The sequence below is a fragment of the Silurus aristotelis genome, assembly GCF_946808225.1.
Source record: "Silurus aristotelis genome assembly, chromosome: 3".
Taxonomy (NCBI): Eukaryota; Metazoa; Chordata; class Actinopteri; order Siluriformes; family Siluridae; genus Silurus; species Silurus aristotelis.
Genome location: NC_139576.1, coordinates 20,184,390 through 20,211,633, shown reverse-complemented (window position 1 = coordinate 20,211,633; position 27,244 = coordinate 20,184,390). Strand labels below are relative to the sequence as shown.

Below are 27,244 nucleotides of genomic sequence, written 5' to 3'. Positions count from 1 at the left end.
ATGCATCAAGAGTGAGTCATAGACAGATGAGGCCAAGAGAATCCGGTTATTTTCTAAAATAAATAAGAATCAGATAATAAATAAAAATAATGTATGCATTCTTTCTGTGCAGCCCGGTACCAATTGACCCACGGGGGTTGGGGATCACTGGTGTAAAGTTTTAAGAGAAAACATGTATGCAGCTTTAAGAGTGACCAAAATGCCTGTTTTTTTTTTAATCTTTTGTACAAACCCTAATATTCTGCATTCTGACTTCAGAGCAGAGCAACAAACTATCTACCCAGTTTATCAGGGCAACTAAACAATAATAAATAATGGATATATGCTCTCTAATGCTTGCAAATACATTTTGACTAGTAACCGCCTTTTTTCCTTCCCAATGTAATGACAATGTGTACATGACACTCGTTATGTTCTGGAAGTCTGGTTGGTTTGACCCTCCTCCTTTTTTTCAATTTATTTATTGGTATTCTTTTTTTTATTTTATTTTTTTATTTTTTTATTTTTTTTTATTTTTACTCAAAACGGAAAACTGCTAGTTTTGTCATTCAACGATTTCTTAATGAAACCTAGTTTCTTTAGTTTTTTATATAAGTATATTTTAGTTCATTTTCCACATGCACTAGAGGCTCTGGGATGGAGAATTAAATAAACATTGGAAAGTGGCCATTGAACTAAAGTAAGGAAGAAAATAAATGTCAACGTTAAGGTGTTGTTATGATTATTATTATTTACATCTATTTTGAATCAACACAGCGTCGTGCAATTGGTCTAAATTTAGTTAAACCCGTTTATTTTAATCAACTACATGTGTGCAGTCTATGTACATTAAACTGTTATGAAGTGATCGCATGAACGATTATTTTGAATTCTTACACCAAAATATCTTGTATTTGTTACGTGACTTGTGAAGAGCACAGGTCTGTACGTGTTCCACACAAACGCACACTAATAGATATGTCAATAGATGAATTGATAAACTTGGGCATACAGACAGCATCATTTTTAATTGGGACCAATACAGTCTTCTTTAAAGTCTTGTCTTATCATAAACGACCTTCATTATCAGTTAAGTAGCATACTTTTAAGATGTCTGGATAGTCTTATTGAATAGATATTATTGTCTTAAAAACATCAGTAATTGCAAACAAAGCAAAAACATGCTCTTTTTACAGTGAAGATATGCATTAAACAATATAACAGTAATTAACAGTGACGCTATTAAACCATTACAGGCATTGTTATTTGCTGTATTACTCACAGCAGACGCTAGGGGGCAGAAGTACTCCAGGTTACACTAAAGTACACGATGCATTTATCCGCAGTGAACGCTGTGTGGCTACGGATGCTAACTATATTATAAAGACACGTTTAGAAACTTCATTGTTTAAAAATCACCATGTTTGTTTCCAATATGATTTAAAAACCACAAAGTATAATTTATGTATTTACTCTACTCTATTTGGCCCTGAACTTTCGGCTTTTGTTTGAAATTATGGAGAGCGATTTTAAGTGAGTAAACAAATAATCATTTTTGTGTTTCTGAATCACATTCAGCATGGTTCTGATGCTGAAAATGTACATACACACCGTAATTTAATTACGCATCAAAGCGTAAATGGAAAAAAAATTCACACACATCTGAAATATAATGTATCATTGCACTTGACCCTTTTCTGCACGTGCGCATTTTGTACAAGCACAACTGACAGATGCATATAAACATAAGCTCAATTGCATTGTGTAACAATAATCTCCCACTCATATACATACTGACTTATTTATTTGTTTTTTTATATGTACTAGTGTATTTTTATTTTTTTGTATTTAAATAAATGGTGTAATATCTTTATTATTATTATTATTTATTAAAAATCTTAAGCAACTTTTTATTATTATTATTTTTTTTGTATTTGATTTTACAATAACTTTTATTAGTCCCCAGGTTTGCCTCCATGCTTTTGTGTACATAAAACTGCTGTCTGAATTGTCCCTTAGCTCCCGGGCCCTTGTCTCCCACGGCCAAATCGGCAAGTACCCCGAGCGAAGCAGGTAGCCAGGATTCCGGAGACGGCACCACAGGCCCCAGGTATAATCACCTCCAGCATTCTCCTTTTCTCTTTTTCACTTTCTCTCTCTTTATGTAATTGATAGTGCTGAAGACGTTGATGATTGTGGGATTGCATGAGCGACAGACAGTCTGTCTGTGCACCAAAGGCACAGTCAAATGTTTATGTTGTTTAAAGGCTTTGTGTGGAGTTTAGTGTACAGGTTGGAACAGGCAGAACGTTTGTCTTCGCTGCTTCATTCTATTACCGCCTTCGCCTCTAAATGAAGAAAAAAAAAAAGTGCCACGTGGAAGCGGAGGTGAAATTTGTTGTCTTCTGTAGTTTTAAGCTGTTTTTCATCACAGTTTCACGGATTGTCCGATACTTAGTATTTATTCCAGGAGTTAATCAGATTTTAACGTCATCGCTGTTTATTTTACAAGGTTTTCATTACCACTGTTTAAAAGACCGAACACATTCCCAGTTCACATGTAGTCTAATATACTTCCAGTGAAGCAAAGTGCTTCTCTCGGTTGACACTGGTGACACAGACCAATTATGTTTATTTGGGAATGATCAGAAATAGAAGCTTGTGCCATTTTTAGTTATAGTACAAATAGCTCACGTAACAATCTGATTGGTTGTGAGCTGCCTGGGGGACTCTTTAACCCCTGATTAAAGTTTGGGACTCTAAACAGACGTTTTGAAACACTAACCCCCTATACGAACACACACACACACACACACACACACACACACACACACACACACACACGTGTGAATACAGCCCTGGAGGAGGTACTTTCCAGCCCAAGGCCTTCCATGTCCACTCATTTCCCTCTGCTACCGCTTCCTATACACATGGAGGCCATTTTTCTAACCACAAATGCACACTCGCACATCCGACTCATGTACATCCTCCTTTGCCACATGCTGCCACATACAAACCCCCCCACGTAGGAAGATCTGCTACTCACTTCTGAGTCATGTGCGAGTCTGTGACAAAGCTGACCGGTAGCTTCTGGGAGGGAGAGCGAACTTATTTCATGCGAGGCATGAATCACATCAGGCATGATTTCCTTTTTTTTTTTTCTTTTTTTTTTCTTTTTTTTTTTTTTAAAGGTGTACACTCTGCATTCAGGAGTAAAATATATGGTAATGCATACACAACTCGATTTCTTTAACGCTAATACATCATGCCGTTATAACCGTGCAGTTAATGTTATGCGTTATCGAAGGGTCTATTTAACGAAACGTAAAGACGTGTTCTCAGTTCTAACTGTTGTAGCGAGAGCGTGTTAATAATTGGTGTGAACTGTTTCTCTAACCATGCTAATGAGCCTCTTTTAAATATTCTCTCTTTCAATAACACTGGCCGTTGCTGCGATACTAACAGGACTCTCCACTGGGACTCTGATCCTTCTACATTACTGCTTCACTCTGAGCTGGGGTACTGCATTTTCCTTTATTTCTCTCTTCATTTTCCTTTTTCTTCTTCTTTCTGCTTGCTTTTACTGATCATTCTAAGTTATATAGGTTAGATTAGCTCAAAGGGAATTATCTGGTCTCGTGGTCGATCATTTCCTGCATCATCCTGTACTGAGTAGGCTGCTTGATTGGCTTCTAATTCTGGTCTTGTTTAGGTGCGGGACCAAGTAATTCTCTGAGCCACACGTGTTTCTTGGTAATCCCATGTGTTGCTGATAAAACATAGATGTTTCCCGAAAGAACAAGTGAGGCAGTAGTGCCATTATGTGATGGTTGTGCGAATGTTTGGCTTTGGCGCTGTGCTCTTACTTATTTCTGACTGGCTGGCTGGCTTTCTCATTTGTTGATTTGGGTTCGTCTGCCTTTCTGTCTGTCTGTTTATTTGTTTGTTTCTCTGCCACGTTTGTTCCCACCCGCAGGCGAGGCCCGGCGAAGCTGAGCATCGCGAAGGTGACTCAGGTGGACTTCCCGCCCAAAGAGGTGGTGTCTTACTGCAAGGAGACTCAGACCCCCACCACAAATGAGCAGAAAGAGGGTGAGTTCTGACCATGAAAACACTTGATGGCAGATGTGTCCTTGCTGCCCACGTGTCTGCTGTTAGAACATCACGTTTATCCTTCGTATTTAGAGGGATGTTTATGTTTATTTATTTTTATTTTTTTGGATTTTCAGCACCAACAGTGTTCAGAGGTGTTGCTTTTTTTGCAGAAATGCGTATACCTTTTACGTTTCCATACTGATTTTATAATCAGAGCTTCCAGTGTTCTATAATGTAATGATTAAACACACACAGGCTAATGAGCTGGTTTTCATTGAAAACTGCAAGCATCAGCACCATATGTTTTCCACACTCTTTATTTGTTTACCCAGTGTGTGTGTGTGTGCAGGTAAATTCAGCATGCTGGTAGTTGCAGAGGTAACTTGTGATGACATGCCAGTCAGTGTGGTGATGTTTGTGAGAGAGACCCAAATCTCTCTGATCAGATTAAATGTGTCTGGTGTCGCTTCCTGAGAATCTGTGTGTGTGTGTGTGTGTGTGTGTGTGTGTGTGTGTGTGTGTGTGTGTGTGTGTGTGTGTGTGTGTGTGTCTGAGAGCATGCCTGCATATGTCTGTCTGTCTGTCTGTTCCTCCATACGTGTTTATCTTCATGTCTGCATGTGAGTGTGTCTGCTTGCCTGCATGTGTCTGCCTGCGTGTGTGTCTGTCTGTCTGCCTGCGTGTTTGTCTGTCTGCCTGCGTGTTTGTCTGTCTGCCTGCGTGTTTGTCTGTCTGCCTGCGTGTCTGTCTGTCTGCCTGCGTGTTTGTCTGTCTGCCTGCGTGTTTGTCTGTCTGCCTGCGTGTCTGTCTGCCTGTGTGTGTGTGTCTGTCTGCCTGTGTGTGTGTGTCTGTCTGCCTGTGTGTGTGTGTCTGTCTGCCTGTGTGTGTGTGTCTGTCTGCCTGTGTGTGTGTGTCTGTCTGCCTGTGTGTGTGTGTGTCTGTCTGCCTGTGTGTGTGTGTGTGTCTGTCTGCCTGTGTGTGTGTGTGTGTCTGTCTGCCTGTGTGTGTGTGTGTCTGTCTGCCTGTGTGTGTGTGTGTGTCTGTCTGCCTGTGTGTGTGTGTGTGTGTGTGTCTGTCTGCCTGTGTGTGTGTGTGTGTGTGTGTCTGTCTGCCTGTGTGTGTGTGTGTGTCTGTCTGCCTGTGTGTGTGTGTGTGTCTGTCTGCCTGTGTGTGTGTGTGTGTCTGTCTGCCTGCGTGTGTGTGTGTGTCTGTCTGCCTGCGTGTGTGTGTGTGTCTGTCTGCCTGCGTGTGTGTGTCTGTCTGTCTGCCTGCGTGTGTGTGTCTGTCTGTCTGCCTGCGTGTGTGTGTCTGTCTGTCTGCCTGCGTGTGTGTGTGTGTCTGTCTGTCTGCCTGCGTGTGTGTGTGTGTCTGTCTGTCTGCCTGCGTGTGTGTGTGTGTCTGTCTGTCTGCCTGCGTGTGTGTGTGTGTCTGTCTGTCTGCCTGCGTGTGTGTGTGTGTCTGTCTGCCTGCGTGTGTGTGTGTGTCTGTCTGCCTGCGTGTGTGTGTGTGTGTGTCTGTCTGCCTGCGTGTGTGTGTGTGTGTGTGTGTCTGTCTGCCTGCGTGTGTGTGTGTGTGTGTCTGTCTGCCTGTGTGTGTGTGTGTGTGTGTCTGTCTGCCTGTGTGTGTGTGTGTGTGTGTCTGTCTGCCTGTGTGTGTGTGTGTGTGTGTCTGTCTGCCTGTGTGTGTGTGTGTGTGTCTGTCTGCCTGTGTGTGTGTGTGTGTCTGTCTGCCTGTGTGTGTGTGTGTGTCTGTCTGCCTGTGTGTGTGTGTGTGTGTGTGTGTCTGTCTGCCTGTGTGTGTGTGTGTGTGTCTGTCTGCCTGTGTGTGTGTGTGTCTGTCTGCCTGTGTGTGTGTGTGTGTGTCTGTCTGCCTGTGTGTGTGTGTGTGTCTGTCTGCCTGTGTGTGTGTGTGTGTGTGTCTGTCTGCCTGTGTGTGTGTGTGTGTGTGTCTGTCTGCCTGTGTGTGTGTGTGTCTGTCTGCCTGTGTGTGTGTGTGTGTCTGTCTGCCTGTGTGTGTGTGTGTGTGTGTGTGTCTGCCTGTGTGTGTGTGTGTCTGTCTGCCTGTGTGTGTGTGTGTGTCTGTCTGCCTGTGTGTGTGTGTGTGTGTGTGTGTCTGTCTGCCTGTGTGTGTGTGTGTGTGTCTGTCTGCCTGTGTGTGTGTGTGTCTGTCTGCCTGTGTGTGTGTGTGTGTGTCTGTCTGCCTGTGTGTGTGTGTGTGTCTGTCTGCCTGTGTGTGTGTGTGTGTGTGTCTGTCTGCCTGTGTGTGTGTGTGTGTGTCTGTCTGCCTGTGTGTGTGTGTGTCTGTCTGCCTGTGTGTGTGTGTGTCTGTCTGCCTGTGTGTGTGTGTGTGTGTGTGTGTGTGTGTGTCTGTCTGCCTGTGTGTGTGTGTGTGTGTCTGTCTGCCTGTGTGTGTGTGTGTGTGTCTGTCTGCCTGTGTGTGTGTGTGTGTGTGTCTGTCTGTCTGTCTGCCTGTGTGTGTGTGTGTGTGTCTGTCTGTCTGCCTGTGTGTGTGTGTGTGTGTCTGTCTGTCTGCCTGTGTGTGTGTGTGTGTGTCTGTCTGTCTGCCTGTGTGTGTGTGTGTGTGTCTGTCTGTCTGCCTGTGTGTGTGTGTGTGTGTGTCTGTCTGTCTGCCTGTGTGTGTGTGTGTGTGTGTCTGTCTGTCTGCCTGTGTGTGTGTGTGTGTGTGTGTCTGTCTGTCTGCCTGTGTGTGTGTGTGTGTGTGTGTGTCTGTCTGTCTGCCTGTGTGTGTGTGTGTCTGTCTGTCTGCCTGTGTGTGTGTGTGTCTGTCTGTCTGCCTGTGTGTGTGTGCGTCTGTCTGTCTGCCTGTGTGTGTGTGTGTGCGTCTGTCTGTCTGCCTGTGTGTGTGTGTGTGCGTCTGTCTGTCTGCCTGTGTGTGTGTGTGCGTCTGTCTGCCTGTGTGTGTGTCTGCGTCTGTCTGCCTGTGTGTGTGTGTCTGCGTCTGTCTGCCTGTGTGTGTGTGTCTGCGTCTGTCTGCCTGTGTGTGTGTGTCTGCGTCTGTCTGCCTGTGTGTGTGTGTGTCTGCGTCTGTCTGCCTGTGTGTGTGTGTGTCTGCGTCTGTCTGCCTGTGTGTGTGTGTGTCTGCGTCTGTCTGCCTGTCTGCCTGTGTCTGCGTCTGTCTGCCTGCCTGTGTGTCTGTCTGCTTATGAGTGTGTCTGCCTGTCTGTCTGCCTGCGTTTGTGTCTGTCTGCCTGCGTTTGTGTCTGTCTGCCTGCGTTTGTGTCTGTCTGCCTGCGTTTGTGTCTGTCTGCCTGCCTGCCTGTGTATGTGTGTCTGTGTGTGTGTGTGTGTGTGTCTGCCTGCATCTGTGTGTGTCTGCCTACGCCGTGTGTGTGTCTGCCTACGCCGTGTGTGTGTCTGCCTACGCCGTGTGTGTGTCTGCCTACGCCGTGTGTGTGTCTGCCTACGCCGTGTGTGTGTCTGCCTACGCGTGTGTGTCACACACACACACACACACACACACACACATATAGACCTCTTATGCTTGCCTTATGTCTTTCTTACTGAACACAAGGCCAATTTGCATTTTGGATGGGGGAAAAACAGGCATGACATGAAGGAGAGTGATACAGAAAGAGTGAGGGGGTGGGAGAAGGAGAACAGGAGACCGAGGGATGATATGATGAAGTGTGCCATGGCTTGCTAAAGCATCTGATGAATGTCAATATGGATGTAATTGCAGCTTGTAGCTTTTATGGGGGTTGTGCACAAGTCTTTAAAAAAAAAAAAGAAAAGAAAAAAGCTCCATTCCACATCTAGTTTGTTCTGATCTTTAGGTTGCACCTCGTGGCATGCTGGAAGGTGGAGGTGCAGGGATAAAATACGCACACTCTGCGTGAATGGTTTTAACATTACTGTTTTTTTTTGTTGTGGTCTGTCTAATATCTACTGTAGACATTTAGACTTGTGCGAGGCTCTTTAGATTTAGTCTAAACAGAGATGCACCGGTGTTGGATTGGGATCAGGTGGGATTTGAATTTTCTGATTTTTGTTTATGCACTGAACAGGTCTAATACTTTGCAGGAATGAAATAAGGTTGAATGATGTTGTCTACTGAGTGTGGTAATATGGAATGAATATTTCTTGTGCGTGTGTATGGGAGCGAGAGAGAGAAATTATGTTTACTGTGAACAATGAGAGGGTCAAAAGGAGTTTTTGAAAGATTTTTCTAAATTTCCTACCAGTCTCTTTCACCTTGCTCTTTTTTTCCGCTCTTTATATTCTCTTTCCTCTTTGTCCTTGTTAAAGTGTACAGAGTCTTTCCATGGCATCGTAAAAGTGTGTTTAACAGTGCCAATATCTGCAGACAACACCACACCAAAATCTCCCTCCACCTCTGCTTCCATCTTTTCCTCCTGCACTATGTAATCATTTCATCAACTCTTTTGCTTTCTCGTTCAGGCACGTAACTAAACACATTGGGTGACATTGAGAGGCTTTCACGCCTCTTGTCCCTGCCACTCAGAGAGATGGCTTTCTCTCTCTCTCTCTCTCTCTCTCTCTCTCTCCCCCTCCATCTCTCTCTGTCTCTCTCGGGCTGATTGAGTGATTTGTCTTGGGCTGTAGAGGTAGTGAAGGTCTGCGCTCTGAAGGTCAGCGGGTGGTACACCACAGAAGCAGAGGACCCTGAATCTGCTGCGCTGCACGCACCTACTCAGCTGCTTGCAGTTTAGGTTGACGCACACGTTCTGATCAAGGCTCTTGATTTTGTGGCATTCAGTTCATATTCATTGTCCTTTTTTCAAAGCGTCAGCCTTCACGAGACCTGACTGTACTCCTGTCGTTTTTGAGAACCCTTTGTTGATTTAAGGGAACCACGAATTCCAAGAGGCACCACGAGGCACAGATTTTCTACAATGGCTGCATTTGTTTGGCTGCAGATGCTCTTCACGGGATACAATTGTCCTAAATACCCCAAATGGAGATTTTTTTTTATTTTCATGGCTTTTTTGAAGTATCCGATGCCTGGGATGTATAAAACTGCCAGTCGTCCAGTGAACGTCTTTCCGATTGAAGTTTCTCAGCATTGTGGTGCTTCTAAAAAGTAGTCGCTGCACCTCATGTGATTATACAGTCCAACTGCTTAACAGAGCTCTGTTCTAGGAACGAGGGGCTTTGCAACCATCAGAGGTTGTTAAACGTTTTCTCTGTAAATGTGAACTTTAATTAAAGGTGATTGTTTTAATCACGCTCTCTCTACAGGAGGAGTACTACTCTATTTTAATCACCAGGGCATGTGAGAAGCCTCTTTCATCGAGGGCCTCTCTTAAAACTCAGGCACCCTTAACCCAGCACTCCACTGCCAACCACAAAACTGCCTGCTTTTCAAAATTAAACTTATTGTCTGAGCTTGAATTTATCATTTACATGAGCATTATCCTCCTTAAAGACACGTATTTAATCAATCATGAAAAAAAATGAATTATGTGTGGGATGCACCCTTCAGCACATAATATCTAGGTACATAAGCAATCATGACTAATAAGTGCGAATCTTTTTGTCAGCACGTAAAACGTGCATGGAAGTTTTATTCATACTTTGCGAGGTATGCTAGGGCTGAAGCTGAATTTCTGCCCTCATTCATGTGTACATTGTAAGTGTATTGACAGATTTCAGATTTTTCTTTTCTTAGGGGTAAGTTTTTCAAATAAAGGAGCAAAAATCAAACTTGATTGTGGGCAGAGGGCTGAAAATAAATGCTGCTTTATACCAATATTTTTATTTAAATTGACGTTTCCATGGTTCCCCTCATTTATAGTTTATATAATGGTTTATATATGGTTTTTCCAATAAATGGAAAACATTGAACAACCCAAATTATTGTACAGTTATTGGACAAGTGGTAGCTCATTCGTTAAGGCATAAGACTTTGGACCAGAAGGTCATGAATTCAAATACTAGCACCACCAAACCTGTTGGGCCCTTGAGCAAGGCCCTTGACTCTCAACTGCTCTGTTGTTGTTGTTGTTGTAAGTTGTTCTGTCAAATGCTATAAATAGAATGTAATGTTCAATAGAGTAAAGAACCGTATAAAGCTATTTAGTGATCGCTATTGCTAGACAAGAAGCTGTCCTTATTTTCAAAAGTTTATATAAATGTCCTGTTTTCCTCTTCTCATATATGGCATATCAGCCAACTTAAAGGTCACCGGAGGCCAACTTTGGCCCGTGTACCCTAATTTGCACATTTAGCAGCACAAATTATAAGGCCATGAAGATACAGGTCAAGAGCTTTAGTTAATGTGTACATCAAAATTAAGAACACAGAAAATGTGTGACCCAAACTAGGAAGTCAGACAGAAAAATGACAGCAGATGATGATTTTTTCCTATTTTTTAATAGTCCAGTTTAGGTGAATCTGTGTCCATAATGCCAGAGATTTCTGTTTCTGAATTGTGTGTGTGTGTGTGTGTGTGTGTCTGTGTCTGTGTCTGTGTGTGTGTAATATATACATACACATCAGTGGTAGGCCATGCATTTGGTACCTGGGCCTTCAGTGAGGACTTACCTGACATAATCCACTGCTTAATACCACCACTATCATGTCACAATTATAGAAACCATCAATACAATACAAACTCGTGGCATTACAGAGAGAGGGGCATTTTACATATGGAGGGTAAAAAACATTTTGCTAAAGCAAGAAAGCCAGTTAAGACTCCAAACCTCTACACTACCACCGCAACTGTGCCATGTACATCATCTGGAGCAGTTCAGAATCAATATTTGTCTAATAACATGATAAAAATGTGAATAAAATACAACCTGCTCACCAGAGATACACACTCATAATTTGCACCGCTCCTCAGAGGCTGTAATCCAGTGGTACCGCTCATATTCACTGGTCTGAAAGTGGAGAACAAACCCTTTCCCAGGCTGAGACAAGCTAGTTAGCTCCGGGGTTGGCCGACCTCCTCACGATGTCTAGCTTTTCTTTAAAATGGATTTTTAAGAATGTCCGAAACCAAATAAATTTTCCTTCCTTTGTCAGCCATTGTGGGCATAAAAGAAAGTCTAACTCGGCTGTATTATTGTGTGCAGCTTGCTACAGACATGTTTTGCCAGTCAAACTTGGCAGTAACAGTTTCCCTCTAACCAGCCAATCAGAGGACGGAAGAAATACTGATGCTATTCTGTGAGGCGAATTTGAAATCTGATTGGTTAAGGAAACACACATTGCTAATATTCTCTAAGGTAAAAAGGCCAGCAGTAGAGACTTTAAAGGCCCTGGGCAGATTAGATTTTCATGGCAGCGCATAAAGGCTGAAATCTGATTGGACAAAAAATCTAACATGCACGTACTGGAAGCAGTGCAGCCAAGAGAAACTAAGACAAAATGAAGAGAATAAACTGTTGGGAATAAATTATTACAATTTCATAGAACAAATATTAGAATTTAGGTTGTAAATGTAGGTCAGTGCTTTAAATTTTATTTAGGCCATTAGAGTAGGCCTTGCTGGCCCTGACCGCCCACCACTGAGATATAATATTTATTTTCTTTTTGTATGCACAGTGTGTATGTAACTAACTATATACATATACAAATGTTCATTTGCCTTATGTTCTGTATTTTTCCTTTTACACTGAACATTTTTGCAAACGTGTTGTAAAAGTCAAAATATACAATTCACATTCCAGGGTAAATCCATTTCTGAGGGAATATTTAAGTGGACATTATTTATGAGAAACTGTGTTTTCATAACTTGCAATGGTCCAGAAGTGCTCACAGCCCACTTCTTTGTGCGCCAGTTCAATACTGAATACCCGTTCTGCATTAGCCCTGAGCAATTTATCATCTTGCTATAATCAGAATCCTGAATGTCTGATTTAGGAAGCCAAGTGCAGAGAGCCGTGGTTTGTTTGCTCAGTCCTCTCTTTTGGTATATAGAAATGTGGAAGTCAGGTTTATAGGGTCCTCTCTGTGTCTGTGTTTCACACAGACCCCATGCACCTGCACTGCAGATCAAAGGGCATTAGTCTTGTACTCGAACAACCTCTGGACCCATGGTGTGTTTGCATTAATATATTGTCCATTCACAAAAGCTGGTGATTGCTCCCCCTGTCCCTCTGCCTCCCCCCTCCATTCCTCCTAAAGGCTTTTATTCCTTAAATGATACAAAAGCGATAATTGGGTTGCTTTGAGATGAGGTGTCGATGGGGAAGGGGATCTGCCATCAGGGTGAATTCTGTTAAACGGTTCTGTTTCCCCCACCTTCCTATCCCCAATCTCTAATTTTCTTTGTACCACTACTCTCCCTCTTAGCCGTGTGGGGTTACCAGGATCACTAGCTTTTCTCCAAATGGCCATTTTAGCTGGCAGGTGCATTATACTTTTTATTTCTAGATTGTCTTAACGTTGCTAATGCCTGGCAGGTTGATTGCTTGGGCCTGGCTGGCAGAGAAAGGGCTGCGGCATGCGCTTGGGCCCCGGACTGAAAGACACTGATTACTGTTTTCGTCTGAGCCTGATTGAGGCCCTTGAAAGGAAAGATTTTACCCTTCTGTGCTCTATCCTTGCCTGACTAAGGGCCCAATGCATTGAGATGGCCTGTGTCATCAGCGTGACTCTGTAAACTCATCAGAACAATCCCCTTCCTCCCCTCCCCTTTTTCTTCATTCCTGGTCTCCCTCCTCCTTTCCTCCCCTCACTCAGAACCCTGTTTGAAAGAGGGATGAAGACATCCCTAATGGAAGACCTGACAGATGACATTATGAATTCGATTTTCTCAGAGAAGGGCAATCTCGCCCTTTACTGCAGTCTTTATAATAACTTACACAAAGTATAACTAATTCCTGCAGAATTCTATGTCTGCAATTAATTGTCCTTTTGAGTTTTGCTGTATTTGACATATGTTAACATTCCCCCCCCCATCAGTTTACAATAACAACAGACTTGTTGCAGATGATTAGAAAGTGTGTATATGTGCATTTGTGTGTTTGAGAAAAGCTTGACCTTTTGTTTGAGCAGTGTGTAGCTTGCCAGCTGGTCAGAGCCACGAGCTGTATTTTGTTGCACATCCTTGCGGTTTGAATAGTAGTTGTCGGACCCCCTGTCGTTCTGGTAATTGCACAGGCTTGTGGTTCCGGAGAGAGTCTACAGAAGGGGCAGTCAGGCAGAAAAAAACTCAGTGCCATCTTTATGCCACCTCTCTCTCGCACACAATCCCGACGGAGCCATCTGCCTCGCGCACTCCACCCGTCAGCTGGCGCGGCCAATGGTAGAGGTTTAGGGCACCTGCTGCCCGCCCTCCTGCTCTGCGTGTGTGGGATGTGTGTATGCATGTGTTACTGTGTCTGTCCATGTATTCGAAAGGGCAAAGAGGATAACGGTGCTAACAAGTGTACTCCCTGTACAATAGTGTATCTCGTTAACTAAGGGGCTGAGGGGAAAGAAGGACCCTGACTGTGTTCTAACATGGTCTTCTTGCTGATGAAAAGAGGAGCAACTATAGGAGAGGTGACATTGTGATGAAAGGGTGGTTAACTGAGGCATTTGTCTAGGCTTTGTTCCATCTCCGAGGTAGTGTTTTCACAATAACAATTCGGAAACAGTGTCAAAAAGGAGCTTCGGTGTTAAGGTGTACTAAAACAGGATGCCGTGTTTCATCTGAACGACACACCCATACAATATTGCCTGATCGTGAAAAAGTTGTGGCTAGTGTTTGTTTCTCAGTATGTTAAAGCCAAGTTTGGTGGACAAGAAGTGTAAATTACCAACATTTTGCTGAGATCATATTGCCCAGTTTACTAGCAACAGTGTGTTCTTATCACTTTAACTGAACCACATGACTATTTCTAATAATATACGTTTACTAAGGAAAATTATTTCATCTTTTATCACCTATTAAAAATGTGTCAACATCACAATGGTCTTAGATGATTACAATGTTTTGAAAGTCTCTATTTAAAAGCTATATGTTCTCTAATGGGTCTAATGTTCATCCCCGTGTAAGCGTTGTGAGATTTAATCGCCTGGTTTACATCTACAGTGGAAGAGGAGGAGGAAGAGCTGGCTCCTGTAGAAGCAGTTCCTGAGGTGGAGAAGGACACATCAGTTCAGGAACAAGAATTAGAGGGTAGGTCTGAAAGAATATGCACACACCCAATTTATCTTTATTGTTCTCTATTTGTGCACTGACTGATTTTAATTAAATTTTTTATTATGTTTGTATTTTACTTTTAATATACTTAAAGAACTGTTAACAAAAGATCAAATTTGATTTGATTTTTAACCAGCAAGCCATAAGCAACAAGGACAAACTCCTCTAAACTGGTAACTAATATAGAACATAATAAGATTAGAATTTGCTTTGTTAATGTTCTTTTCAAGCATTAAATTTTTTTGTGTATTCACTTATTCAGCATCAAATATCCATTACATATTCCTCAACATTGTTAATCTAGCGTTTGTCATGTGGTTTTCCTGCAATAACAATTCACATTTAGCTAAAAGTAGGTGGGCATTTGACCTTCACCATATGTAGGTCTGCCCTAAACCGTAGGCACACAATTTAAAGCAGAAAACTGTCTAGAATATCTTTAAATGCTGAAGAATTACAATTGACCTTTAGTGAAATAAAAGGGGTTGAGCCCAAACCTGCTTCAGCATGACTTTGCCCCTATGCACCAAGCAAGCTCTATAAAGAAATGCTTTGCCATGGTTGGTTTGAAAGATCTTAATTGTCCTGCACTGGGATGGATAGCAATGGCTTTTTTTAGATATGGTATCATAAAGTCCAAAAACTAGTGGAAAACCTTCAGGTTGTTATATGTGCAAATGTAGAGCCAGCTTTAGAATGGGTTTTCATCAGGCATGTATGGGTATGATGGTCTGGTTTCCCCATATTTTTGCAATCTAATGTATACAGCTATGTGTGTCATCAGCAGGGCAAAATTACATTTGCTTGAATATTAAAATTACCAATAATATTTGCAATCCGATAATATGGCTTTTGAGCCAGGAACTGGATGTTCATTCAAACAAAAATAATCTAGTTCAAGACAAAAGCTTCACTGTAATGAAAGCATACACAACCTTGAACAGAGGTTATTTACTACTTTAACCAGTGCTGTTTAAATACTGAAAAATATAGTACATGTCGTTCCTGCACAGATATAAGCTTCGAGATAAAACCTTTTCTAGGATCTAGGAGATAAAATAGAGGTTTGTTATTAGTCTACAGTTTGACAACTGTCTAGAGCAGTGGTCCCCAAACTTTTTTCTGTGAGGGCCACATCATTTTTCCTTTTTATGATTGGGTGGCCAGGTCAGTCTACAGAAAATTTCATGGGACGGCATAACCACTGGTATTGTTGTGTAGATTTTATGATTTTATGATAAAAGTATTAGTAAACCTACAAATGCCAGAATAGTTTATTATTTTGTTATGCACAGACATATACAGGTACAGACAAATGATTAAGAGGTGTATATAAGCAATTAAAAAAGCATTATTACAATCATGACATTATTATTATAATAATAACTAATGCCTAAGCCTAACTCATTTTAGTTTCAAAGGCAAATTTTATTATCAAATACAGATATTCATTCATTCATTCATTTTCTCCCGCTTATCCGTAATTCGGGTCGCGGGGGCAGCAGTCTAAGCAGGCCCCCGCCTTTGACTGCTGCCCAATCCTCACAGCACCGTCCCTTACGGTCCCTCCTGCAGGTGGTGAGCCCACGGGAAGCAAATACAGATATGATATGGGTAAAACATATTTAAGATTCAATTTTCAAAATATATCCCTGGCATTGTTCAGCAGGCCGTTCCAAATGTGGGGGTGGGCTGTAGTTTGGGGCCCCCTGGTCTAGAGGCATGATCCAATCATCTGACTTTATGTAAAATTCACAAAATTTTGAGATATGTACTCTGGTGTTTTTATTAGCATTTGCTGACATTTATTTGAATGTTTTCAACTTTAATCATGGTATGTATGAATATTTAGTGTCTTTCACCAGAAAAGAAGGAAAGTGCTTTATCTTTTCTCTCTAGTGCCCCCTCATGAACTGACTGAGGAGGAAAAGCTGCAGATCCTGCACTCGGAGGATTTTATGGACTTCTTTGACCACAGCACACGCATCGTTGAGAGAGCTTTGTCTGAACATGTAGATGTTTTCTTTGACTACAGTGGCCGTGACCTTGAGGACAAGGAGGGGTAACGAACTAAGAATTTCTACACTTTACCACTGCTTTTACATCATAAGGGTTGAGGCAGCTGTTTTAATGATGAAACTTGTGTGCAAGCGTAGTACATACTGCGCAATGAGCCAAAGCTTTTCCATACTCCCACCTGAAATCCTACTGGGATTATATCCATCCTCATGCAAATGTGCATACATGTGTGTTGCTTCGTGTTTGTTGTAGTGAAATGCAGGCTGGAGCAAAGCTGTCGCTGACCAGACAGTTCACAGATGAACGTTGGTCCAAACACAGGGTGGTCACTTGCCTGGACTGGTCACCACAGGTAACAATATTCTCAGAACCATACAGCCTTAAATTTACTGTTGACAAGTAAAACAATGACTGTTTTGCTCGATCCACTTCATATAAAGTTTAGTTTTCATTCCATTGGCCTGTCTAAGGCTTACTGATAAATCATTTTGTTGTCATTATTACTCCTTAATTGTATTTGTGTAATGTAATATTTCCTGATTCTTGGAATAGTCTTCGGACTGCATTGGATCACAGTGACTCAATGGTCATAATCAGAATTTGGCATCTTCTCAGTCAATAGGTTTAAACTTGGATACATGTCATATTTATTCAGTGATTATGTACCCAAATTGCTTGTGCACCGTCAAGGTGAAAAGCTCGATCAGAAGCTTGCAGGCACTGCATCTAGTTATGCGTAATCGCCTCAGTGTGTGCTCTCCTGCTTTCTCAATTTCAATTCCTCTAGTAAAAGTGTACAATCTAAACAGACATGGATTATTGTTTTAGCTGCTGCGGTTTCTTCAGAGGCACTAAATCGGTGTTTTGGCAAATCAGGTCGAGGTGGCATTAAGTTCCTCCATGTGCTGCTCTGCTGTGTGATACGTAGGACGTAAATGACTTATGGCACTAGTCGTGTTGCCGAAACCATTTCTCACTGCGCAGATTTGTGTAGTAATGTTTCTGTGCTAATGTATTCTGGACATACCCGAATCTTTTCATTTGCATCAGTAGAGGCAGTAGTTTACTGTTTGGTTCGCATGTGGTTAAAGATTTGGTTCTGCAGAGCATTACAAGTCTCGCTGAGATTTGAATGTGAAGCAGGTCTCAGAAGTAGCCAGAGGCAGTGCATCTCTGGTGTGGCTCATTTACTAGTCGGCTGCTGGTGCATGTAAGCCTTTATTTACCGTCACCACTGCTGAGGAAAAGTTTCCCTGTAATAAATCTTGTTGAAGCAGTGACGTGTTCTGGCTGGCACTCACAGACACACACACACACACCCACACACCACAGCAGGAGGGAAGAGGAAAAGTGCCCGGGGGAGTGTGTGTGTGTGTGTGTGTGTGTGTGTGTGTGTGTGTGTGTGTGTGCACTACAAGTTATGCTTTTTTTCTGTGTTCGCAGTATCCTGAGCTGCTGGTTGCCTCCTATAACAACAACGAGGAGGCGCCGCATGAGCCTGATGGAGTGGCGCTGGTCTGGAACATGAAGTATAAGAAAACTACACCCGAGTATGTCTTTCACTGCCAGGTAAAAGAGGAAGTACCACCCTTTCAAATCAGCACCCTACAAATATCCACATACAAACAACCCGACTGAAATAACATCTAACACACACATACACGAACACACCCTTTAACACCCCCTTCATCACACACACACATACAGGTAGCTGTTTCTCTGACCAACATGATCCGCTGCCAAATTTCCTGGCATCCACTCTTCCTCTTCTCTCATCCCTCTGCACAGTTCTGTGATTTCATCATGCTGATATTCTGTCTGTCTGTTTTTCTCTCTCTTTCTAAAGACACAAAAACAGTGTTAACAAAACGATTAATTATGGCACTAATATTCAGAAACATTATTATTGCAATATGCCGAAAAGAAAATGAAAAACATGGCTTGCATTGTTACCGGCATAAAGAATTGCCATTTAATACAAAAAACAACAACAAATGAACACACACACACTATACGGCCAACCTATTGTTAGAAAGCTCACATATTACAGCAAATGTGATGTGTGTGTGTTTGTGCAAAAACGGTCAGAGTACACGTGAACACAGATACTGCGTTGAAGGAGAGTAGCTTTCCATTATATTGTAGCTGAGCAATAATGAGTCTCAAATAAATTATATTTGTAAGAAACAGCTTGGGTAATAAAAAATCACAATGCAGATACAAAGACCAACTAAATCTGTTCGAAGCTGAGAATATTTTTTCGTATATTTTTTATATTTACAAATAAAGCAATTAAATGAAATTGTGTTAATATACTCCAGCTTAAAATTTTGAGAGCTATAGTACTCGAGCTAAAATTTCCATTGGCTCTAGCATGCATGTTTTACTCCTAAATTTAGGGGGGGGGGGGGGGGGGGTGGTGTGTGTGTGTGTGTGTGTGTGTGTGTGTGTGTGTGTGTGTGTGTGTGTGTGTGTGTGTGTGTGTGTGTGTGTGTGTGTGTGTGTGTGTGTGTGTGTGTGTGTGTGTGTACGCCCTGAGGTAGTGTTCTGTGGACATACTGAGTAGAACCACATGTGCTGGCCTTCAGAGCGGATGCATGGCTCACACACTACACACACTCAGGAAACTCCATACATACATAAGTGTGAACTTGTTTTTCTCCACCTGTGTGTGTGTGTGTGTGTGTGTGAGAGAGAGAGAGAGAGAGAGAGAGAGAGAGAGAGAGAGAGAGAGAGAGAGAGAGAGAGAGAGAGAGAGAGAGAGAGAGAGAGAGAGAGAGAGAGAGAGAGAGAGAACATGACTGACAGAGAAAGACTAGGAATTTTTTTTTCGCAATTCAGTGAAAGCTAAAGAGGAACATTTTCCACTGCCAAGTTGGAAAAATTTCTCAGTGGATTTAAAGACGCCGTTTAATTCGATGCTGCCAGGTTATAATATTGGATAAGGTAGGGGGTTTGATCTGGCTGAACCAGTCAGTAACTGAAAATCTTAGTGGTGCTGGTGGACGATTTCCAGTTTAAAGAACAGCGCTATCTCGTATTCCCTCATGCATGCACTTACCCAACCACTCATCCATTCATTCAGGAAAATGTGTGCGCCTCCAATGCAAATGATGCTCTTCACATCGATGTATAGTTCATCAAAAAAAATATTACTCATTCAGTGTTGGAAAATGTTTTGCCTGTTACAGCAGGAGAAAAATGACAGCTTCCTATTTCCTTTTAGTAGAAGTGCAACATATTCCATTAAGGCTCTATAAATCGACTTCATGTAGTTCACTAGTTATCATGAGCACACTGAGTATTTCAGTATTAATACACCATTAATAACCAACGTTTGTATTAATTATATTGTTTTATATAAAAACCATATAAGATTAATAAATGAATGCTTACATAAACCATTTATCCCATCAGCGAGTTAAATAAGAGATTCGAAAAACCCCACAATTAACGTTTTTATTTAACTGGCGAAGTTGCAAATCATTTATGCACACACCAGATTTCACTATTTTAGTCACACAAGTCAATGTCAAGTCAAACATCTTATATTTTATATAGTTTTCATACTTTATTTATCTGCTTTGTTTTATTTTTCTCCCCATCCTATTCCCTCATGCCGGACCGTCGTAAAAAAGCATTTCACTGCATGTCATACCCTGTGTGTGTATGTGACAAATAAAATTTTATTTGATTTAAAACTGTGGCCGTTTTATATACAATTAACAGTTTTAATAACTGATTAAATATCATACTATTTTGAAGCAATGCTCAAAACGAATGTCAGTTCATTCATTTGACCTTGCTATATATCACAGCACTGCTGAGTTCTTGAATCTGATTGGTCAGAAGTTGATGGATCGCTTTCTAAATCTGACCGAAGTTCTAGTTATAATTCTAACAGTAATACATTTAGATTACTAAATATTAAAGCTAATAGTCTAGAAATAAAGATGTTAAACATTTCTTTCTCCAGTATTTGCACTTACGGTGTTTTATCAGAACAGATAAACAGAGTTTGTGCTTCTTTTATTATTAAGTTTGACAGAGTGAAAGGAAGAGCGAGAGACAGATTGTTGAGGGAATGACTGTTTATAGCTGCTATAGTGTAGGTATTCTATAACATTAAATGAATAAAAAGCATAACGTTTAAGAGTTGTATAAAATCAGTATGGTATTAAAGGAATAAAATGGGATCTACATTGGGATTATTCTGGTTCACAGTAATTTTTCTTCAAGGCAAGTTTTATCATGGTTTACTTTATGGAATATTTGTTCCAATGCCCCATCATAATTTTTTTTTCCCCCCAAACATTTCCTGGAATTTAATAATGCTGAAGTTTGTGTCCATGCAGTGTATAATCTTAGTTTAAAGGTAACTTAATATAAAGCATTACCCACTTAGTGGAAGATTAAGTGTATTAGTAATCAAGTCCGAACTGAAAAATAGGATTGTGTTACAATCACATACTTCCAGTGCACTAAAACAAGTCTGTGTTCTCATTCTATCCATCTTCCAACCATTTCCTCTCGCTCTCTCATTCTCTCTAGTCTGCAGTGATGTCCGCCGCGTTTGTGAAGTTCCACCCTAACCTGGTGGTGGGTGGTACGTATTCAGGACAGATCGTGCTATGGGACAATAGGAGTAACAAGCGAACTCCGGTGCAAAGGACCCCACTTTCAGCCGCTGCTCACACGGTAACAGTACCCACCTCATCTAAAGCCCCGTGAAGCAGGAGAATGTATTCATGTTGATTACAACAGTAGCTGAAACATGAATCGCATGTACAGAATGTAATTTAAGCCATGTGTCCCATGTAATCAGTCTTGAGGAGGGATGTGATCCAATTCACTACACATTGTCACTGAACCATAGAAGTCATTAGAAAAGTAGTGCTAGAGTTTCTGCAGCATGTGCGCGGTATGTTCAGTGGGATTATTCAACGAAATAAATGTAACCCTCACTATTGCATACTATTCCTTCTAATCATGTTAGATTTATTTAACAATGTCTGCTGATTAGTCATAAAGCAGATGATGACGAGTAGAGTTGTTCTGGTTGCCGTCTGTGTTGCATGAGTATATCCCGTCTCTGTTTGTAGCATCCTGTTTACTGTGTGAATGTCGTCGGCACCCAAAATGCTCACAACCTGATCAGCATCTCCACTGATGGTAAAATGTGCTCGTGGAGTCTGGACATGTTGTCCCAGCCTCAGGTACGAGAATTCCTTTTTTTTTTCTATTTTGGCATTACTAATAGCTCCAAAGAAACAAACAAAAAACCTCTGAATATGGCCATGTAAATAATTCTTGTAGGTTTGAGTCAGAGAAGTATGGTAATTGCTTAGGAAAGAGCCTTAGTGCAAAATCGGGGCCTAAGGGATGCACTCAAGGGGAAGTGGTTTGGAAATGCGTCCGTATTTGGCACACGGTTTGCTCAGCTCTTTAAAGACTCAGCACTTTTTTTTCAGGGAAGGGGGAATGGGGGGGCTAAATGGCAGTTCCCTTGTCTTATATATATTTAAAGTGTGAATAGCATTACCTCCATCATTCCATAAAGTTTGCCAGACCTCAAGGTCAGACGTGAAGCATATAAAGTGCTAGCTGTATTGACTTCATCCATGCAGAAAGTGCCAGGAGAGGGTATTTACTGGAGGTTGTTTACTGTGCCTTGGGGAGGTGTGTACTGTGTGTTTTGTGCTGATGTCACACTCGGTGTCTCTCCTTCAGGACAGCATGGAGTTGGTGTTTAAGCAGTCCAAATCTGTAGCGGTCACTTCCATGTCGTTCCCGCTGGGCGACGTCAATAACTTTGTGGTTGGCAGCGAGGATGGCTCGGTCTACACGTCCTGCCGGCACGGCAGGTAAATCACACGATTGTGCGAAATCGTGTGCGACGAGAGCGCACGTCCGATCGTGCTTCTATTTCGAATGGCCCGGAAATCAGTGGAAATGAACACACGCACGCACACCTAGTGGAAATAACGAATCCCACGTCAGATGTTTCTTGTGGCTTTTTGGTTGAAGTGTGAAATGTTTGTGGAAAACGCATTATAATCCCCCGAGGAATTACCAGGTCGTTAGTACAGAAAAGGAAAAGCAGTCGTTTTCCCGTTAACTGGGAATTCATGAAGTTATCCGTATGGCGAGCAGATAAGGTTTCTTTGCGTAGATGGAACCGTATTTGGAGCCAGCGAGAGCAGTTTAGTCAGTGAGATGTTCATCTGTGTGTTTGTGCTCAGCAGTGATTGAGAGAGCTGCAGTGTTTCCACTTCATTTATGATGCTATGATTATGATATTCCCATCTCAACCCAGCTAATAAGACAGAAGCACCTCTCACACTGGCTATTTACCTCTCAGAGTAATGAGTACACATAGACAAACACGCGCACACGCGCACACACGCGCGCAGCTATATGAAAGCTTTATTTGTGTACCAATTGTGCTTGTTTTTTTGTGCAGAAAAAGAACTTATAACTTATTGTGGAAAAGTGTTTATGATCATAAGAGAGCTAATAGTTCATTCTCATAAAGGTTTTTTTTGTTGGTGCCAGACTGTATTTGTTGGCTTATTTAAAAGAATTACTTATCTCACTTTCTTTTATTGAAAAAGTTGTATAGAAGACAACAAAGATAAAAAAAATATTAGCGTTTGGTAAATAGGGAAAATAACAGCTGTGCTGTTTGGTAAGGTTGCTTTCAATAATGCTTTGAAACATGCTGAAATTAGGAACTGTACTTTTCCCTCGAGCATAACGATCTCCAGAGCTGTTGAACACACTGCTGCACGCATATGGAAGACTCTCTTTCTCTTTAGAACAGAGCAGTGGATTCATGCATCAGTATCTTCTATTGGCATCTCTGTCAAAAATGTGGCTTTATATGACCTGACACAAAGGAACCTGCCCAATAGTAAGTCTAGACAGCCAGGCTTTTTTCCATGTTTACTCCTCACATTGGAACCTTGTGTTTGGGTGTTTATTTGCCTCATCCTCACTGATGGAAACGCACCTAATTCGCATTCCTCGTCATGCATCAGGAACATATGATTGTGGAATTTAACAGCGGTGCAACTGCCAAATAATCATACTTGGCTCGAGTAATCATGACCAGGCGATAGTGCCACAAGTACAACAGACCGGTGTGCGTTTAGATTTAGGCGTCCAGTTGAGAGACCTTTTACGTCCAGTAGTCAATTCCTTCTAATAAATGTTTTATGGTAAGAAACAAGAACCAGATATAGAACGAATATTGATGAGTGGGTTTTTTTTCCTGTGTTTTTTGTGTGTGTGTGTGTGTGTGTGTGTGTGTGTGTGTGTGTGTGTGTGTGTGTGTGTGTGTGTGTGTGTGTGTGTGTGTGTGTGTGTGTGTGTGTGTGTGTTTGGGAGCAGTAAGGCAGGTATCAGCGAGATGTTTGAGGGCCACCATGGTCCAGTTACAGGAATCCATTGTCACACAGCAGCCGGCGCTGTTGACTTCTCTCATCTCTTCCTCACCTCTTCATTTGACTGGACCGTCAAACTCTGGAGCACTAAGGTACCCCAACATACCATAACCAAAATGTTAATAAGTGAAAAGAAGTCTAAGAATATTATTGTACTATTTCATTTTCTGAACTGCCAGCGTTTTGGTTTTTGTCGCCCCAAGAGTTAAACTTGTCAAGAAAAATCCAAGTGAAATAATCACCTGAACAATTGGATCACAGTGTGGAGTGAAGCATGACTAAGCAACGTGTACGACTGTACATCCTGACAGCCTAGCAGTGTTGCAGTCTAACTAACAATAATGATTTATGTGTGGACATGCCACTGTAGCTACATAGTAAAGTCACACAGGAAGCACTGCTTCTCTAATTTCCGAATAAAGGTCAAATAATGGCACCTTCCTTATTGAAAGAGTTAAGCTAATATTATTCATTAAAATACTAATATAGTGAGTAAGGTTAAAATAGTTCACCGACGCTAGCTAAGACAGGTAAGATTGTTATGAGTACAGTGTGTGTCGGTGTTGGCAACTTTTTCTCATAAAAACAAAAAGCTCCCCGGCTTGTGACTGTTCTGTTAAAAAAATATACCATGTGAAAGCAGGCGAAGTTCAGTCTCTGAATGCCTGGAAACAGAGCGAGTAATAGCAGCCGTGGAAAAGTGATTTTGGTTCCATTCACACTGTGATTAGTTGTGTTTGTGCAAGCCACTGATTCTGTTTCTCTGCTGTGTTTGCGTCCTGTAGAACAATAAGCCGCTCTACTCGTTCGAGGATAACTCGGATTACGTGTATGATGTGATGTGGTCGCCTGTTCACCCTGCCCTCTTTGCTTGTGTGGATGGAGTTGGACATTTAGACCTGTGGAACCTCAACAATGACACCGAGGTCTCTGGAACGAACACACACACACAGGGTGGCCCAGGATCGGTCAACTTTGTGCGTGCTCCAGAATTGATGTTTTTTTGTTTGTTTGCTTTGCTTTTGTATAGGTTCCTACTGCCAGTATTACAGTGGAGGGGAGTCCCGCTATGAATAGGCTGAGGTGGGCACAGACAGGCCGAGAGATCGCTGTGGGAGACTCTGATGGACAGGTTCTCATTTATGATGTTGGAGAGGTAAGAACCTTAGGAGGGCTTTATTTGGGATTTCTTACTGTAATTTGCTGGTTTTTAGATTATAAGGATTGTAAGCAGCGTTGATGCAATAGAAAGCCTTTTAGCAGGACTGAGAAAGGGCCTCGGATTTATGTCATTCTTGCTGCCAAGTGGCCAATAAATCCCTTCTATTCTTTCCCAAATAATTCTGCATAACCATTGTTTTTTTGCTTTCCCTCTTTTCTCCTTCAAAGCAACTATAACCCTCCAATAGCAACTAAACATTTCAACAGCAAACGTATGCATGCCTCTGCTAGCTAATGTTCAGAATGCAACTCCATTACTTTATTTGACTCTTAACACTCATTCGACTGCTGTTGAGATTGCGTATTATAAATCCAATGTTTAAAAACCCCCTTACAGTTGAATATTTTCTCTTGTGTATGCAATATTCGGTGTAGTTTAGGCCAGCTGTATTTCGAAACTAACATTGAAGGCCCGCTTACATGCATGTTGAACATCTTATTACAATTTTTCTTTTTTATCATTCAGCCACAAGAGCATCAGTGAAGTCAGATAGTGATTTCAGGCAGAAGGAGCAATTGGTGTTTTGTGCACAGAGACATCATGCTGGGACATGTTTTGGCCTCTTAGTTCTCATGAACTGTAATATCATGCTACAGAACACTTGCATCCAGAATCCTGTACAGCTGTCACCTTTTAAAAATTGGGGAAGATACCCATATGTGTGTGTGATTGTCTGTCTTTTACATATATTAGGCCAAAGATGATAGTTTTTAGCTTTGTTACAATTTTTTTAACATTGTGGCATTTTAAAGACGGAATACTTTTAGTGTTTTTGTGGTAAAAAGAACAGCTCATTATAATTATTTGGACCAGAGTGATTCTGAGAGAGCAAACGGAGCATCGTCATCGAGTGTTCTTACATAAAACCCAGAGTATAAAAAGGTAAAAAAAAAAAAAAGAAGAAAAAAATCTATGTTGGTGTCATTGTATTAGTGAGTCCAAAACATAGTTACATGTGGGAAATGGGCATATGATGAACTAGAGTTTAGAAGAGAAATCAGAGAGTAAGAGCTGGAGATGTGTGGGTGTGTGAAACTGTATGAGAGAGGAAGTGAACTAGAAAGCGGCTTTAGTCCTGTGCGAACACTCTCTAGACAGATTACAGAAGGTTGTCTCTGCTTCACTGTGTCTTTCCCTCTGCAGCAGATCGCCGTGCCACGGACTGACGAGTGGACACGCTTCGTCAGGACACTCGCAGAGATTAACGAAAACCGCGAGGATGCCGAGGAGCTCGTGGCCCAGCGCATCCCGACCTAATCATCACAAATTCAGTGCCATTCCACAAACAAAGCAAATAATAGTAATTCAAAAGCATGTGCATCCACACAAGGCAGAAGACAATGCCAAGATTATGAAGACCTCATTTATCCGAAAATTTTGTATGATTTTACAACTTTTGCCTTTTCTGTAAGTATGAGAATGTAGTGAGAGTGATGGGAATGATAATGAAGTTCAGCAACCAGCAGTTTTCTATTCTCTTCCAGTACCGGGAGCCTTAAAATTGTCAGGTAGAAATCCATCAGAAACACAGTTTAAAGTTTTACTCCTGCTGGTATTTACACCCGAGCTCTTTATCCCACTTGAAGGGATCTCAAACGTCAATCAATTATAAAGTATTGCACAGAGCCTGTTCTTTTCATTTCGCTGTCTGACTGGAGTCTTGAGTGCATTCATTAATTCACAGCTGTAATTTTAAAATGAAAGCATCATTGTGATGCAGGTTTGTAAAATTAAAACCCTAATGTCTAGAAAGTTGTCTAAGTGCTGCAGTTTCAAACACTGGGCATAAAAACACTCCACATGAGAAACCAAAGATGTGTTGAGGTTTTTTGACAGTATCACGTATCGCCTGTATTCAAAATGGCTGACAATTAATTCCACACAAAAAAAAACAGGTGTTTTTGTGCATTTGTCATTCTGTCATTAAAAACGAAGCCGTTCGTTGTCTTCTCACCAAAGTGAACATCATAGGAGCGATGCCGAATTTATGAACGCACTTCTGATTAGCGTAGCATTGTGGGGCAGCTACAGCCAAGATTCCCACAATTCTACTCCAGGTCTAACTCTAAATTCTGGTTATTGAGTTGTCTTTATTCTCACAAATATACTACATTTATTTTGCAGTGAGATGCATAATAAATGTCTTCTTCCACTTTTACAGTTCCATTTGTAACCCGTATGACTGGTGCTTCTCTTTAGCCTCTTTGAATGTTTGTACAACTCGATAAATTCTTCTTTCTGAACACACACTGTTTCATGTCTTGATTCAAAAACCCATAATTCCACAGCCTGCCTGAGAACTAAAGCATTAATCACATCCATTTAGTCTTCGACTTGCAAAACTTCTTCAATTACTTTAAAGCAATGT

At 41.5% G+C, this 27,244-nt stretch overlaps 1 protein-coding gene across 2 annotated transcripts in view; it reads left to right on the top strand.

Moving 5' to 3' along the window:
* dync1i2a (dynein, cytoplasmic 1, intermediate chain 2a) overlaps window positions 1–27,120 on the top strand; it is a 31,509-nt gene extending 4,389 nt beyond the window's left edge. Inside the window, exons 4-17 of one of the 2 annotated variants that reach the window (XM_083536731.1) lie at window positions 1,999–2,089; window positions 3,445–3,498; window positions 3,956–4,071; window positions 14,080–14,166; window positions 16,090–16,252; window positions 16,462–16,561; window positions 17,653–17,778; window positions 20,761–20,907; window positions 21,312–21,425; window positions 21,940–22,073; window positions 23,602–23,746; window positions 24,440–24,580; window positions 24,685–24,810; window positions 26,020–27,120. In XM_083536731.1, the coding sequence (XP_083392857.1) occupies window positions 1,999–2,089; window positions 3,445–3,498; window positions 3,956–4,071; window positions 14,080–14,166; window positions 16,090–16,252; window positions 16,462–16,561; window positions 17,653–17,778; window positions 20,761–20,907; window positions 21,312–21,425; window positions 21,940–22,073; window positions 23,602–23,746; window positions 24,440–24,580; window positions 24,685–24,810; window positions 26,020–26,133 (1,658 nt within the window). In that variant the 3' untranslated portion in view covers window positions 26,134–27,120. The remainder of the gene's footprint in view (window positions 1–1,998; window positions 2,090–3,444; window positions 3,499–3,955; window positions 4,072–14,079; window positions 14,167–16,089; window positions 16,253–16,461; window positions 16,562–17,652; window positions 17,779–20,760; window positions 20,908–21,311; window positions 21,426–21,939; window positions 22,074–23,601; window positions 23,747–24,439; window positions 24,581–24,684; window positions 24,811–26,019) is intronic. The other variant, XM_083536732.1, reaches the window with a different exon arrangement.
* The last annotated feature ends 124 nt before the right edge of the window (window positions 27,121–27,244 follow it).